At 33.6% G+C, this 15,793-nt stretch overlaps 2 protein-coding genes across 8 annotated transcripts; one reads left to right on the top strand and one right to left on the bottom strand.

Annotated features, from left to right (window-relative positions):
- Positions 1-257: 257 nt before the first annotated feature.
- LOC125060123 (serine/arginine repetitive matrix protein 2) lies at positions 258-15,176 on the bottom strand. 7 transcript variants are annotated; one of them, XM_047664858.1, is made up of 9 exons: positions 15,084-15,176; positions 8,738-8,829; positions 5,617-7,009; positions 5,443-5,486; positions 5,102-5,261; positions 4,737-4,942; positions 4,334-4,519; positions 3,305-3,472; positions 258-1,141 (listed from the first exon to the last, which is right to left on the bottom strand). In XM_047664858.1, the coding sequence occupies exons 2-9, from the start codon at positions 8,753-8,755 to the stop codon at positions 899-901; spliced, it is 2,418 nt and encodes an 805-aa protein (XP_047520814.1). In that variant the 5' UTR covers positions 8,756-8,829; positions 15,084-15,176; the 3' UTR covers positions 258-898. The 7 variants fall into 7 exon arrangements, with proteins under 7 accessions (XP_047520814.1, XP_047520815.1, XP_047520813.1 ...); XM_047664861.1 differs by lacking the exons at positions 258-1,141; positions 15,084-15,176 and adding exons at positions 2,063-3,022; positions 3,162-3,198 and having other exon boundaries at positions 4,737-4,945; XM_047664857.1 differs by lacking the exon at positions 15,084-15,176 and having other exon boundaries at positions 274-1,141; positions 4,737-4,945.
- LOC125060127 lies at positions 10,884-12,735 on the top strand. The gene is made up of 3 exons (XM_047664866.1): positions 10,884-11,015; positions 11,530-11,592; positions 12,133-12,735. The coding sequence occupies exons 1-3, from the start codon at positions 10,946-10,948 to the stop codon at positions 12,282-12,284; spliced, it is 285 nt and encodes a 94-aa protein (XP_047520822.1). The 5' UTR covers positions 10,884-10,945; the 3' UTR covers positions 12,285-12,735.
- Positions 15,177-15,793: the final 617 nt, after the last annotated feature.

Raw genomic sequence — 15,793 nt, forward strand, 5'->3', positions numbered from 1 at the left:
ACGAAATGTACAGTTAACAAATAAGAATTTCATAATGAATAAAACAACTACTTAATACTTTTCTTGAAGCAACGACCAGAGAAAATTTTCGCAAAAAATTTTCAGTATAATACCATGTAGGTTGTGCCACGTGACGTCGAATGGTGCAATTCTATTAGCCGATATTTGGGTCGGAAAAATAATCTTTTAAATTTAATTTAAAACCCTAATTGGGTCTTGGCGTCAGATTTTTCGATAATTTTTTTGTAAACACAAGTAGATGATCAGCTTTCTATGTCTGAGACATGTGCACAAACAAATTCGAAGGCCACTAGGCCCATTACCGATAGGTAAATGTGATACACGCGAAAAAGAAGACAATTGTTACTATACTAATAAATAGGGTTAGAAGATTCCATATGAATTTTCCGTTTATCTACTGTGACCGCATAACTAACAACATATGCATTAAACGCTTGAAAAACATTAAAATATGTGCTAAATCAGCAAACATTGGAGCTACAGAAGTGAAAGAGCGTAAATTCCAAGTCGCCATAAGAAGTGTGAACAATTCTGACATGATTCAACTAATTATGGAATAGATAAATAAAGATCCTGTTTTTTAGAAAGACAGGAACAATGCCTATCTTTGATATATAATTTAAATACATCCGCGAAATCTATTAATATGATTTAAGTATGATTTCTTGATTACTTACACCTTTATACTTTCGAACGCTTTGATTGTAACCGTTTACTCGTCTATTCCGTGGCAACAATTATTAAGGATTATGCACTAGTATTGCTTTGTTTGCTCTCTCTAATAATATTATGCTCACAAATACTTGCTGTAATAATCTACTTCGGTGTATTTGTGTACGAAAACTTTGACACTTTAAAATTATGTTACGTCTAACACTCAATAAACAGTAAACGCTGGGCGCTGAGTAATTGAAGAGCGTCTTGAGCAAGCGGAACGTGGCTGGGCACGAGCGCTGACAGGTCTGAGGGATCTGCGGGTCTTCTCGGTGCGCAGGAGTCTCTCATCTACCGGCTTTTGTGGAGAGAGGGCGCGAGGTGTACGAGGAGTACGGGACCAACGTGCAGAACGACTTCTTGAGAGGGGGCGGTCCTCGTCCCAATCTTCAATGTAGTATTCGTCCTAGAAATATTATATAAAGTATAATAAATATTAACGATTTCTGCCCTTTTCTATTTCACTTATAACTTCTAAAATAAATATTTAGAATAAATCGTAATAACAAAAGTCAAATTGTCGGGAAAGGAAATTGGGAAAAGACTATAAAAAACTAGGTATAACATATTTTTATATATAGATAGATTATGAAGAAACTACTTGGATACGAAATTGATTTTGTAGTGAAACGTTTCTGATTAGGCAGAGGGCAGTATACGCAATATAAATGAAATAACATTCTTTTCTCTTATATAAATTAATGAGCTTTGTAACAAATTCCTCCTCCTTTTTGTAAGTCGGTTAAAAATAGGGTATTATGTTGGTGTTCAACTAAAGGCTAAGTATAGTAGAATTTTCTTGCGTAATGTTTATCCAGTATTTAACTTGTAATGTTCTTGAATTAGTCTATACAGGAACCCTAGACAAAATTATTGTGCCAGTTCTGAGTTCTGATCCGCTACCTCAAAATTCTTAATCAGTGTCATGTCATTTTTATACACGATTAGGTCTAATAATACGAGGCTTGCGTTTTCGTGTCAGGACGTGAAATCTAATTTTAAATAATATGAGTGACTTACCAAAAAGTCCAGAAGATAGTGCGAGGTGCGATGTTTCTTTAATGAATGATAACCTAAATATTTGAAAAGCAAAAATCTACATACGTGTAAAAACAGATTTTTACACAATTTTCAGTCTCTTTTAAAATGAAATAATATATATGTATTATGTATATATATATATATATATATATATATATATGTGTGTGTATACATATATATATATATATACCCAAACCAGAGTCATATAAATGTAGCATAAGTAGTAGATTTGAAGTACCAGGCGTACATGAATATAAAAGTGTAGAAAGAAAATAAAACACGCGAGTATTAATATGTTATTTTGTATTAAACTTGACAATTACAAATTTTAGTATAGGTAGCTGTAATGTATATTTGATTCTGCTTACTTCAGATGACTATATAATACTAAATGCGTTTAATTTTATATATTGTAGTATGACACCGGAAGTGAATTTAAATACATATTTTGTGTTATAGAGACCAAAATGTTAATTATTTAATTTAAATGTAAAGGTTACATTTTTAAATGTAACTAGACATCGCAAAGAAAATGTGAATTTAAAGCGTCAACATTTAATCAGTACAGCTAAATCTATAATTAATTATAAATACATACAAAATATTCCTACATATAAATTATCTCGGATCAGTCAAACTCCAATATGCGATGCTTTCGAAATATTTAATTTGTAATCAGCATAGCACAACGATAAATATCGAAAGCAAAGCAAATACCTCAGTAAATTACCATTCCAGAATCAACTTTATCATTTTAGACCTAATAATAAATCTAATAAAATAAAATTACATCAAATATTTTTATTAATACAATGAACAACGTGAGAGGTACAACATAAGTGCTTAAAACTATAATTAACACAACGGGGACTAAGCTTCTAATATACTGAAGTGCAATAACAAAACAATTTGTTCGCTTTTAATACAAAAATATTGTTGGTGATTTTGTGGTTTCACAAAACTAGTTTTACAGATGTAGTGCTAGTGATATTATATATTAAACTAATGTATAATTTAAAACTTATTGGATCAAAATCACACAGTTCTACATTGGCACTCTCGTTTGCTAGAAAGCAAATGCTCTATGAAAAATTAGAAACATTAAAAAAATTAATATTGTATTTATACGGAACGTATAGAATTTGGACTGAAAATTAATATCGGATTCGACGTGCACTGTTTAACTGTGTTGCTCATTCAGATTCTCGTCCGCCTTTGGAGGCTGCGCCGGCGGCGGTACTGGACTCTATGAGAGAAAAACCAAATTACACTTATCAATTTCAATATCCGGTGATAAGTCTTAATAACTTCACCAAACAAAAACAAAGTTAAAAGCTGGAAACCAAAAACCAAAAAGGGTTAACGAATCACACCACACATAGTACCTTAACCGAGTCAATAATGTGTGTACAAATATTCGGGCTGAAACAAATGAAGTTGACGTTATGTAAACTACATGAAGATGATACCTCCACCAACGGAAAATACAGGACAAAAGAAAACTAGAAACCCATCACACTAGTCTCACCTCCTGCCGTGACTGCCCACTACTAGGAAGAGGGGAGTGACCTCCGACCTGCTTTATGTAATCTTTATCGTCGAATATTTTGATGTCACCGCCTCCTGGTCTGTGTTTCACGTTGTCGAGGGAGCCCACTTTGCTTTGTGCTTTGAATTCCAACTTTTGGTTTTCGATCTGTTTAAACGTGTGCAAATAATATATGGTGAGTGTCATATATATATTAATATAATACATATTAGTGGTTATTAGAAGCCTTTTTTCGCTGTGCATGATAGATAGATATATTAATTTGTTCTCACGGCAAAAACATTCAAGTGTATTCATGTCAAATAATTGTAAAATTAATTGGTGTTTTGAGTGTATTGTTTACAAAATTTATAAAAAATGTGTGTGGTGAGCAATAATTATTGAATAACAATGATCTTGTTATAGGGCCATATAAATCATTTAATATAGAGATATATTTTATGTATGAACCACAAAAGCAAAAATTTGACTCTTTATGTGTAGAATATCTAGCGTGCATTGTCTTTATGCATTTTAATATACGTAAATAAATTATATATACTAAATAGTTTTTATATAAAATGTAATATTCCGTGTTTGTGTCAATCATTCCAATCTATTTTCTTTTTGACAATTCAAGACTCAGCGTGGTGTACAGCCTCATTGAAGTCCTAGAGACCTTCATTCTCAAACATTTCCACCATCAAATGGTAGACGTGAATCAAACTGACCTTACTGCGCAAAAAAACAAATTTAGTTCTATTCGATGCCCTCCATCTTGGCAACGCCCATTTTATGAACTAGAAACAATTTTGGCGTCCAATTACGACTAAATTTTGATTACCAATAGTGCGCACTCAACGTCAAGCTTTAAAGCAATTTGTGTAACTTACTTTTCTTTCTCCACATTTTGAAAGATTCTATGGAAATAATTTTAATTAATTTTGCATCAGTGAACGGCAAATAGTGCTGAATTGACAATCAGATCGACTACTATGTAATTGGAGAGATTTCCGATAACTATATTACCTTGATTGCTCCACCGCCTGGTTTGTGAGTAATGTTAACAGTAGATGCAACTTTCGGTTTAGCTTTTTCTTTGAAGTCCAGTTTGACGGTTTCTATCTTTTTGTCACCACCTCCTGGTTTGTAGGACGTATTTTGTAGAGAACCTATCTTCGATTTGGCATTCCATTCCAGCTTTGTTGACGTTATCTGAAAACATGGGTTATCTAAGACTTTTCCCATTATATGAGATTTCTCCTATTGACGGTTGTAGCACGTTTATGATCGTAACTTCATTATTATTTCCAACGATATTTATTTTTAAAAGAAAATGTCCTTCCTTTGTTTTTACAGAAGTACTATCTGTCATAAACGAGCATATCTCACGCGAAGTTTTCTAGAAGTTGGCATGTGTTAATAAATTTACCTTTTTTACGCCACCACTAGGAGTATACGCCTCATTCTTAGCTGCAATTTTTGGAGCTGCATTATTAAAATCGAGTTTTCGATTTTCGATCTTCACTTTTCCTCCGCCAGGTTTGTATGTTGTGTTTTCCAAGGATCCAATCTTGGACTTAACAGCTTTAATATTTGGTGATGGTGCACTTCCGACTTGTATTTTATTCATCGGTACTTCTGAAAGAATATGTGATTAGAATAAAGTTAAATCACTATAGTACCTAAGCCACACCCAACTTGTATTATGTTCGCAGTCAAGCACTGTGTAACTAATTTTACAAAACCGAGACACATTATACATATTATGTGAACATAAATGTAGAATTAACTCACTTTTCTTGTCAATCGGCACAGGAGTCTCCGGTGTCTTAGCAGTAGCACTTTTGCTCGAAGATCTAGAAAGGCTTGGTTTTAGGCTGCTATTTGACTTCTCTTTAGTTGGCAATTTGCTGGGAAGTGGCTTGTTTGGTGATCCAGGGGAGCCATTTAAGTCCTGAGGAAATAAATTTTATACCGTATAAAATGTTGTTAGACAATCCTGCTACATGTAATTTTTTGAAAAAAATATGTCTAAAAATTTAAAAACGAAACAAAAAGTTTTATTTCTACGATTGATGAATGATTTAAAATTATTAAGGTATCTTTTAACGATGACCATATGCTTGCGTACTTACATTTCCTTGAGTGGATTCATCGACGCCACTGTCATTGTCTCCATCTGAAATCGTAAAAATTCATTGAGCGATTATATTAAAATAATATTATGTTTGAATAAACCTAAAAATATATCTAAACTTATGTTACAACTTAACATCGAGTCACTTCAAAACAAGGTAACATAAGATTACCTTTCGGCCTCGACTTAGGTGCAGATGCTGCTTTTCGCGGCGTAGATCTCTTAGAATCAACTGGCGTTTGATTCGTATTTAGTTCCATCGGCTTCTTATTTGATGGCGTATGAGATTTATTATCAGGTATGGGAGATTTAGATTCCAACATAGGCGATTTCGACTCTGATCTCTGGGAAGTTGGACTTATAGTTTTTTTAGATTCATAAATATCAGGTTTTACTTCGATTTTTGGTGTCTTTGGTCTCTGTGGTTCGGGAGTAACACTTTGTGATTTGTTAGGCAAAATAGGATTTTGTAAAACATTTTTGGGCTCTGGCGAATCGTCACTTCTTGTTAATGATGGCGAGCGATCAGAGAGATCAGTTTTATTTTGTTGGCTATCAGTTTTGCCCACACCCAATTTGTTTTGTGATACAACATCGTCATCGTCATCATTTTTTTTCTTTGTAGCTAAATTGGATAGTGAGCCCATAAAAGATTCTGTCATCTTGGATCCAGCTAAACGTGTTTCTGGGCGATCAGTTATGTCCCGAGCTCCGTCATTAGAAGCTTCTGATCGTACACTTTCTTTAGATCCACGAATATTATCCTTACTACCAACGGTCTCTTGTATCTGTCCCAGACCAGGGTTTCGTATATTTAAATCATCATATCGACCACTAACAGCACTTACAGATTTACGTCTATCATCTTCCGCTTTAAATGGACTCGGTGCCCCCGGTGCTGCTGAAATGCTAAAACTACGCCCTTTTGCTGCACCAGCCATATCGTTATTGCTTTCAATCTTGTTGATATGTTGACTTTCATTATTAATATTTTGATTATCCAGATTGGCTGGTTTGTTTTGAGGTGTGTTAGAATCAGAAATGTTTAGTGAATTTTGTGATGACTGCCTCGAAATTTGACCTGAGTTTTGTCCAGAAGGCGTATTTTGCCTAAACGATCCGTTTGCCTGTGGGTTTATATTTGGCCTTACCCCTTCAGGCGTGGAAGCACTACCAAATTGGGGTGGCTGCCTAGGGCCAAACTGCAAATTATTTGGAACTGGTGGTCGTTGAGGTTGAGATTGAGGTTGCTGTAGCCGAGGGCCTTGTTGTGGTGCTATTGACTGAGGACCAACTGGACGATATTGTTGCACCTGTGGTCGAACAGATTGTGACCCTGGTCCAGTAGTAAGTGGACTTCTAGGCGTAGGAGCTCCTGGTCGAGGTCCTAATGGTGAATTTGTGACTGGACCCCCAGGAAAGAATTGGGGCCTTTGTTGAGGGCCAAGTGGTCGTGGTGATGGTGATGAAAGGGATGATCGAGAATCTGCTCTGTTGAGTGGTGGTCGGACAAATGGTGTCTCTACGCCGTTCTGAACACCCGGAGAGCGTGTCTCTGCAGGTGCCTTTGTAAAAATAAATTATATTAGTCCAATACTATATATTATATGGGATAGATTTAAGTAAAATATAGTGAATCTTAAATTCATTGTATTACTATAAAAACCATTTGTAATCCAAAAAAGGTAAAGAATGGTAGCGATATCTCTAAAGTTTCGCTGTATCTACCTGGTTATATACGTATACGTTAACATAAAAAGGTTTTCGTTTTTCTATTATATTGTTTGTATAAGTTTCAGCTTATATGATTATTTTTAATTTAACTCTATTAGCACGTTAAGGCTTGGTATGTTTTTAATTCTCAGCATATGTTACGCAATATGTGCTTGTGATAAAGGGTTTTCAGTTCCTTTTTCATATATACAATAAGTATCACTGTAATGCCCGTTGGCAGACCTTTAAATATATGAATTATATAAACCCATAGAGTAGCATGAGTATTCGAGACACCACGATCACAAATTGACACGAACGCGGCCACTAGGTCAAAGAACGACCGATTTTAAAATGCAAAGTAAAATACGTCTAATGAAATGAAATTCCGTTTTTGAACTTACAAAGTGCAAATAATGTAAAAGAAGAAAGAAATCCGCAAATGGGATTATATAAGTGTTCGAAAAACTTATAAAAAAACTAGTGTTGCAAAGCTACCTTTTTAATATAATTATGAATGCCGTATTCATAATTATATTGAAGTATAACTAATCTTAATTCTACGTAATCGTAGACGCGGGTATCAGCAAGTGTGTCATAATTTCTTTAACTAAGTTTTCACACTTAAAGAAGCTGGCAAGATAAGCCTTTTACATAACAATGACATAGTTACATATCTAGCTAATACGGGGAATTAGGTCAAAGAGGGAATTTGGTAAACAGTGTACGCGTATTTGAATAACTGAAGATAAATCAATAACTATTGGTAGCTACACGTTACAAAAATGTCGATCGCGTGACTTATGGAAAGGTTTTATCGCTGTTATGTAATGTATTCCAACAAAATTACGAGAAACCAGTTAGAAAATGTGCCTACATACAAACTAGAATTGGATAGGGAATGAGATTTTTAATATGACCTGTTTTTTCATAAACAGACTAGCAAACTCGGCGAACTCCGTTTCGCCACCAGATGGCTTCGTTTTATGTAACATTTCGTTTGGTGATCCCACTTTTCTGTTGAAATTTTTCCTGAATTTTCTTAGCTATAAACCTCACGGAGCCCGAGACCTTTCCAACGAATGCAAAACTGTGGAAATCGGTTCGTGCGTTCTGGAGTTATAGTGTCAGGAAGGAAAACCCGACTTATTTTTATATAGTAGATAGTATTTACTTTATACATATATTCGTAGTTAGAACCTTACTGAATTTAATACCATATTTAAACGAATAGTTGTCTTATACCTTGCTGATACTGTCACAATTACAATCTACGCAAAATTGAGTACAAAAAAGGTAGAGTGGGTAATGCCGTTAAGAATCACCGTTTTTATTATATTTGGGTTTTCCCCATTCAAGTCATAAATCTCTTTAGTAAAAGCCTTTTGAAACCACAATTAAAATTAATGACTTGTATGAATCGCTATGAAAATTTACTAGCCCCTCAAGGTTAAGAGCACCCTACACTTAATTACCGAACAATTCGTTCAACATTAGTATTACAGTTGTGTCTTATCCGTTTAGCATATTTTTTCTACTTAGTGCGGATTATTTTTCGTGCCCAAGTCGCCTTGGCTTACCCGATTCGATGGCTCCATATTGTTAATAAATGTTGGAGCACTAAAATGGTTTTATCATATCCACGCGTCTCGTCGCCTATTTGCGATATCTCCTTGAATAAAACAATAAGTTTTTTATTATTCTGAATTCACGCAAGCGGTGCTATCAATATCGTGCATGGCTGACGCATACACACTTCTACGTAAATTGCAGTGAACTTTTTGGCTTGTAATTTTTTTAAATACGTATATGCTTACTTAGCTAATGACATTACGGCAGTATAAGACGTGAATGTATGCAATAATGTCGATTGACGTGTTTAGTGCGCATGTGTAACGAAAACAGCAAAATTTCTAAAAACAACTTACATCATTAAACCTTAAATTTAACCTTACATTTAAATTTAAAGGCTTAAGAGATAATAAACACTTTGAAACCAATTATTCATTAGGATTGTAACGTATGATGACATGTGACTAATCGTGGTTTTAAAACAAAAAAATATATAATTATACACGTAATATATGAGTCATATTTAATCCAATTCCTACATACAACTCGTAATCATTATAAAAAATAAATAAATTGACGTCATAATTTAGACTTTAATCTTACTAATAATAACAATTATGTTATATTTATATGACTACTGGACATCTCTAAGTGGCTGGTGAATGCTATTGTTTATTTTTTAATTTTAATGGCCGGTAAAATCGAATTATTAAACCAGTAAAATCGATTAATGTTTTAATACATCTAATCAAATTCTACATACTAGAAGTTCACACAGCTAATCGAGTAACTGTGTACCTTATTTCTAAAAGCGTAATAACCTTGTAAAAATGTTTTCAAAAAAATATTGATAATGGTTATCATGGGAAAAATTCGCCAGATAATTAAATTAGCACATTAGCCTTGATAAGAATCTAGAACAACAAAGATAATACGAAAATAGTGGAAATATGTGTATTCCATAACGATAAACTATTCGTAGCAAAATCCGATATCCTCTTTAATGATAGGTACTATAAAACTATTTTATTATACTTTAAAAATTCCCAACCTTACAACTTTACCAGAAAATTATTATTTACTAGAATGCAAGAGCAGGTTTAGCTTAGCTGTGTGTGATTGTTTATGCACGTTTTCTATTAGGTGGCCTAGACTCAGAAAACAATAATTATTGACTTATCTATGTATAGTAAGTGCTTTTATGGACCTTACATTAGCATTAGTCAGGGATATTTATAATTTCGTAAACAAACCATTAGTGACAAACTTGAATAGAGCAATAAATTCTAATTGGACAATTTCCTTGTTGCTAATCCTATGTAGGGGATTAAAAAAGGCGAATTAGCGATTCTTATCACTCACAACTGCTCTTTGTTTTGTTTTTACTAGCTTTATAAGGAATATTTCTCGAACGTTCTTTTGAAGTCTCATAAGTTTTTACTTAATTAATTGTAACAATTTAAATTATATTTCAGTAAAATAGTGAAGAATTAAAATTATTTAAACACGATTTGCGGGGTTTTGGGTAGTCCCGTAGGATAGCTAGCTATCTATAATCATCGGTCATCAAGGCAGAATACGAATTAACATCCGTATCACCTCGACGTCCGTCCGTAGTTCCACAACAAAGCATTTCTTAAGGCAGTTTCTGCTGCGCACTAACACTACGTGGAAACAGCTGCCCCTCGAAGTATTTCTGAACCGATACGACTTGGTGTCTTCGAAAAAAGGGCGTACCAATTCTTAAAACCGGCAACGCACTTGGGAGCCTTCTGGCAATGTGACTGTTAGCGGCGGCAACACTTACCATAAGCCGTTTTCCGTTTTATTTTTTTGGTTTATGGAAAAAATATTCAACGTGATGTGAGACGTGAAACTACAATCCAGAGTCTTCGGGTTACTCGCCATATGGTACTTACTTTCTCAGCATTTTCTAAACAAGTGAATTAAAGAGTCAAATGGAATAAAATGGAAGGAAATGTAAAAATTACGAATGTTACATTATAACCAATTACTTTTTTAAAGACAGCTGTACCATTTCGATCCACGTGTACTAGAAGTAAATCCTAGCAATAGCGTCACTGCTTGGCGTCAGCGTGCTGCAGTGACGTAGTCTCAGAGTTTTCTTGCCAAATGACTCAGATGCAATATAAAACTTCGAACCGAAGTGAGGACCGCACATTTCCGAGCCAACGTTGAGTGTGCTAAGAGCTCCAATGTTTGTAAACGGTGTTGAAGTTATCAATACGCGGTTGGAATCATTTACATTGAAAGATCGAGAAGGAAGTGAGTGTTTTGTGTATTTTATTGATTTAGTGCGGTTTTAATGTTGTAATTGATTTTTTTCGCTGTTGATTAAGTGCTTAGCAACTGGATTTGTTTCATTATGATTTGTGATAGGTTTTTAGTAAAACGGAATAAAAATGTTTGTGTAAATTAATATTGAATACTAAAATTAGGCTTCTAATTAGTATTAAATCAAAATTTATCAATAATAGAATTTAGCTTATTAGGTTGTATCAAAATCATTGTTATTGATTACTAAAACAAGATTTTATTAATGTTAAATTAATATGAACATTTGCTAATATTGCAACTAACTAACAACAACTTTATAAACGCAATTCAACTTCAGAATAACTAGAAAAATATTATAACTTTGTGCTTTTTTTCTGACAAATATGTATGTATTCCGGTAGTAATTTTTTCTTAAACGAATTAAAAGTACGACATATTTTCTTCAACAAAAGAAACAGCGCGAATTTTTTATCCAAAATAACGGCTAAATTACTTGTTACAGACGAAATGCATTCAAATTCTGAAAAATCACCAATACCAAAGGCTAGACTGCCGCTACTACACCTAATGGTAGCTGTACACACTCGGCGAGACACCCCGAGACAGGCCGAGGGCGAGAGTGTACAGTAGAGCTCTCGTCTCGCCTCGCTTCCTCGCAGTCGGTCTCGCCTCTCTCGGTCGCCTGTCGGTTTTTTGCGCACGAGTCAAAGGGTCTCGCGAGTAAAACGAGAGCGACCTGTACACACTCGTTCAATCACTTGCTCGATGACTGTGGTTGTGACAGGACGTATCGCACAATGTGGTCTAACGAACGCGAATTATATGCGATGAAGCCGGCCGATGGATATCCCAATTGAGGAACTAAAGAAAAAGCGAGATTCACTCATGGCTACGTACCGTGGACATAAAAGAAAGATTAATGCATCTATTCAATCAGGCGTTGCTTATTGCACAAAGACAAACAGCAGCAGCGGTTTCCACGTCCATTATTAACGGTGTTTTAAATACAAATAACGTAACGAGTGTGTACAGGCTGCGCTCTTCTCTCGGTCCTCTCGGTCGAGACTCTCGGCGAGAGGCTCTCGCCGAGTGTGTACAGCCACCATAACACCTTCCGGCAGCACCGAGAAGAGAGAGGCAACTCCCCCACAAAGAATAGACAACCCCTGGCTTCTCAGAGTACAGAATAATATTCCCAACACGCCCCCACCACGCGATGACAAGCCGAACAACTTCTTCCCCCACCGAATTGGATAGAAACAATAAATCATAAAATTGGTCAAAGTAATGCAAAATGGCAGTTTGCCATTTTTAAATAAGGAACACGAAAAGAAGATTTTGACACTGGTAAAGAAAATTTATGATTACGTTTGTGATGTTCATAAAATCGAGGTGCTTGGAGATTCTTTGTTTAGAATTAATTCTCTTTTAGACTTTCGTTTTAGTATTATAGTTTATGTCATATTATTTTAGAGTGACATATATTTCAATGAAAATACAATTTTGTAAAGCACAGACAGTTTAGTAATTTTAAATTCACTTTAAATATTTGTAAATAGTGATTTTGTCCAGTAGTCTTAAGAAAAAGAAAATGTATATTAAGGAATAACAGTTAGTTAGTATTATTGTAGTTTTAATGGAATCTCACTGTTAACAGTTTATTAGAAATAATTCATCGTAAAGAAGACAATAAATATAATTTTAAATACTCGAGTATTATTATTTAAGAAGAAAAGCAATATTGTATACTATTATCTAAATAATCAAAGTAAATTGAAAAGAGGTTAAAATGTGTTTTCTTCATTTCCTATTGGACAATAACACAACAGAAATATACCACGTTCTTTAAGTATACATAATGTTTTTATTTCTATCGAAATTAATATTAGGATTAAAGAGTCGGGCCGGGTCTTAACTGGCATTCGATTACATTTTTAATAAATAGGTAACAGACTGAAATTGATACTAGAATCACAACCCTTTGTATTACGAATCCTGACAAGTTCCTTGATACCTAGATTTTACCTCTATAGGGGTTGAGGTGACCCAGGTAACATAACAGTATGGCCGTTATATTACCAAAACATAAACTAAAAATATTTTAAAAGGTCAACAACCTTGAAGCTCATTGACACAACCTAATTATCAAAATAAACATAAAGCTATTAACATCAATACTGCGAAATTATTTCAGGAAATTCTTACTACAAATTCTAATATAATATTTTGTTCTAATTTGTTGTATTATTTGGGTAACAAACGAATGTACTGCCTTGCGATTCTGTAACTCACTTTTCGAACTCACACAGCGGTTTTCGCATCGGCGGTCGCTCTCAAATCAGTCGTGAAGCAGTCATTTTATGATTTGGCATTCTGCTTGTAGTTTATTGATTATCAGAGTTCGAAAAGTGAGTTACAGAATCGCAGGGCTGGTATATCTTTTTAAGTGGAAGTATTTTCATTAAATTTATTACTTAAAACAAACTTTGCTATACGAGAATGTATAGCCATTTAGAGATAGTGATTTTTTTAACCTCACATACGTCAGTAACCTTTTTATTCTTCGTAATACGCTTAAAACATGAATCATATCGTGACGCAAAGTGAAATTGTTGTCGCCTTAAAATTACGTCGAAAATTACGATTTACAAGTAAAAACAATAATACGGTAAAATTAAACAGATATTTAGTACATGCTTTGTATAAATTAGCGTTCTTACTCTATAAGTTGCAAGAATAAGTAGGTTAGTTCACAATTTAAAAATTTCGTGGTTAGTGTGACTTCATCCAATTTATCAACTCTAGTAATGGAGAAATGTTGACTCATTCCCAAATTGAACGTCCTCGAAACTCGAAGTTAAAGTATAAAAACATCAATGTTTCGTTAAGAAATATTATATACTATAAATACTTTGGTACCATGGAAAATTTCGAAATTTTTTGTTGTAAGATCAAAGTTTTCGGCGGGACAAGATTTTTCAAATTATAATCACTATAAATTTTCATGTTCTTATATAAAGTATTATGCATATTGAGCGCATGGCACTGCCAAATACTGTTTTGTTTTAATTTTTTCAATGAATGCCTTTGATGACACATTTGTGACAAATAAATGTTTTAGACATTAACTTTAGAGTACCTCGGCTTTTGTAATAATAAATAATGAATGTGTATTAGTTTAAGTGGAGTTGACGGAAGCAATTAAAACTCCACTTATACTGATCCATAGGATTTTCCAGACATACAAAAGACAAACGTCACTATCTCTATTCTTTTAATTCAAGTAATTCCGAACATGTACTTTTGATATCAGATTGATAGTATCATCATAAAATATCATAATTTCTACCTATCAGTCTTGACATCAAAGATATGACAATTGACACGATTTAATAACTCACGTTTATTTATTTATAGGTAGAAATTATGATATTTTATGATGATACTATCAATTTGATATCAAAAGTCCATATTCCGAATTACTTGAATTTAATGAATACAGACAGTGTATAGGTATTTTGAATGTCTGGAAAATCCTATGGATGGAGATAAGTGGGGTTTCAATTCTCTATCTTGTCGCAGGTACTTCTTATCCCAGGGATACTCTTCCTAGTCATACTAATAAGCAATAAATTAGAAGGACAGGACCCCAACAGTAATACCACAACCAATTCTTCTCAATTACTACCTTTGTAGGGTAATAATTTACGTTTGGTTTTAAGAATTTGGCTTGGAATATAAAATAAAAATTGTTAGTAGTACTAAAGTATGTAGTCCTCTGTGTGTCTGTGGCCTGGCAACAGTTCGTCTTACATTTATCTGTGACGAGTCGATCAATAAAAGATATCAACAGAAATATAACAAAATTATAAACATCATTGATATTTTTTAGTATCACTAATCGATGACGATAAATTTATATTGATATAAGGTGCACTTTTATAATTCCCATGATCAAGTGTGGATCAATATTAATTATATTGTTGGATGGAACGTGCCTAGAACATTCTACGGAAGCAAAAGCTGTGTACTTGATCTATTATATCTATAACTTACCTGAGATACAGCAAAAGACTAACACTAGTATATTAGGGTATCCAAGAGTTAATACAACGTCCAAAGAAGCCGGCAAAGCCTGATCTGGTATATGGTACGGGCTCTATTGGCGACTGAAGTATGGGTAGAGTTGCGAAAATATAGACACGGCAGTTTGATAAAAACCCAATAATAAATTTATTGTTAAGGTAATTTAACTTGATTTTTTAAATATAAGGTACGTTTTGTTTTGTACTTCTATCGTAAACTAATTGTAATTTTGATTTATATTTAGTACAATTCCAACATAAATAGAAAAAAAAGTATTCTCCCAACTGTAACTATTTGTAAGGCTTGGAAAAATACAAAACCTTTTATTTTTTTATAACTTGTTTTAGACAATGAAATGTATTAAAAATATTTTCAAATAAAAGAACACGATTAATTAAATAGCTTGAAATTTGCACCCGGATATATAATCTTAAAAATCGAGGTTCTTAATGAAAATGTTAACTATTTAAACGTTTAATTAGTCGCTTAATACGAAAATTAATCACCTGACTTGCATAGTCTAAAAATTCAATCAATTTCTAAGTACAAAGTACGTAAAGACATGAATATTTTATACAAATTTGGCCATAGTCATTATACTCGAATAACTGCAAATTTAAATGATTATTATAGACGAAAATTTTCATGAGGTTGGATGCACATTTAATATAATATATCTT

The sequence above is a fragment of the Pieris napi genome, chromosome 21 (genome assembly GCF_905475465.1).
Source record: "Pieris napi chromosome 21, ilPieNapi1.2, whole genome shotgun sequence".
NCBI lineage: Eukaryota > Metazoa > Arthropoda > Insecta > Lepidoptera > Pieridae > Pieris > Pieris napi.

Excerpts from the sequence above, each read along its gene's own strand:
- LOC125060123 (XM_047664857.1), bottom strand. Across the intron at positions 5,487-5,616 it reads ACCTAAGTCGAGGCCGAAAG|ATGGAGACAATGACAGTGGC; the intron begins GTAATCTTATGT and ends TTACGATTTCAG. Across the intron at positions 5,262-5,442 it reads ATGAATCCACTCAAGGAAAT|GACTTAAATGGCTCCCCTGG; the intron begins GTAAGTACGCAA and ends TTATTTCCTCAG.
- LOC125060127 (XM_047664866.1), top strand. The coding sequence starts at position 10,946 with ATGTTTGTAAACGGTGTTGAAGTTATCAATACGCGGTTGGAATCATTT. Across the intron at positions 11,016-11,529 it reads ATTGAAAGATCGAGAAGGAA|ACGAAATGCATTCAAATTCT; the intron begins GTGAGTGTTTTG and ends TACTTGTTACAG. Across the intron at positions 11,593-12,132 it reads TAGACTGCCGCTACTACACC|TAACACCTTCCGGCAGCACC; the intron begins TAATGGTAGCTG and ends GTACAGCCACCA.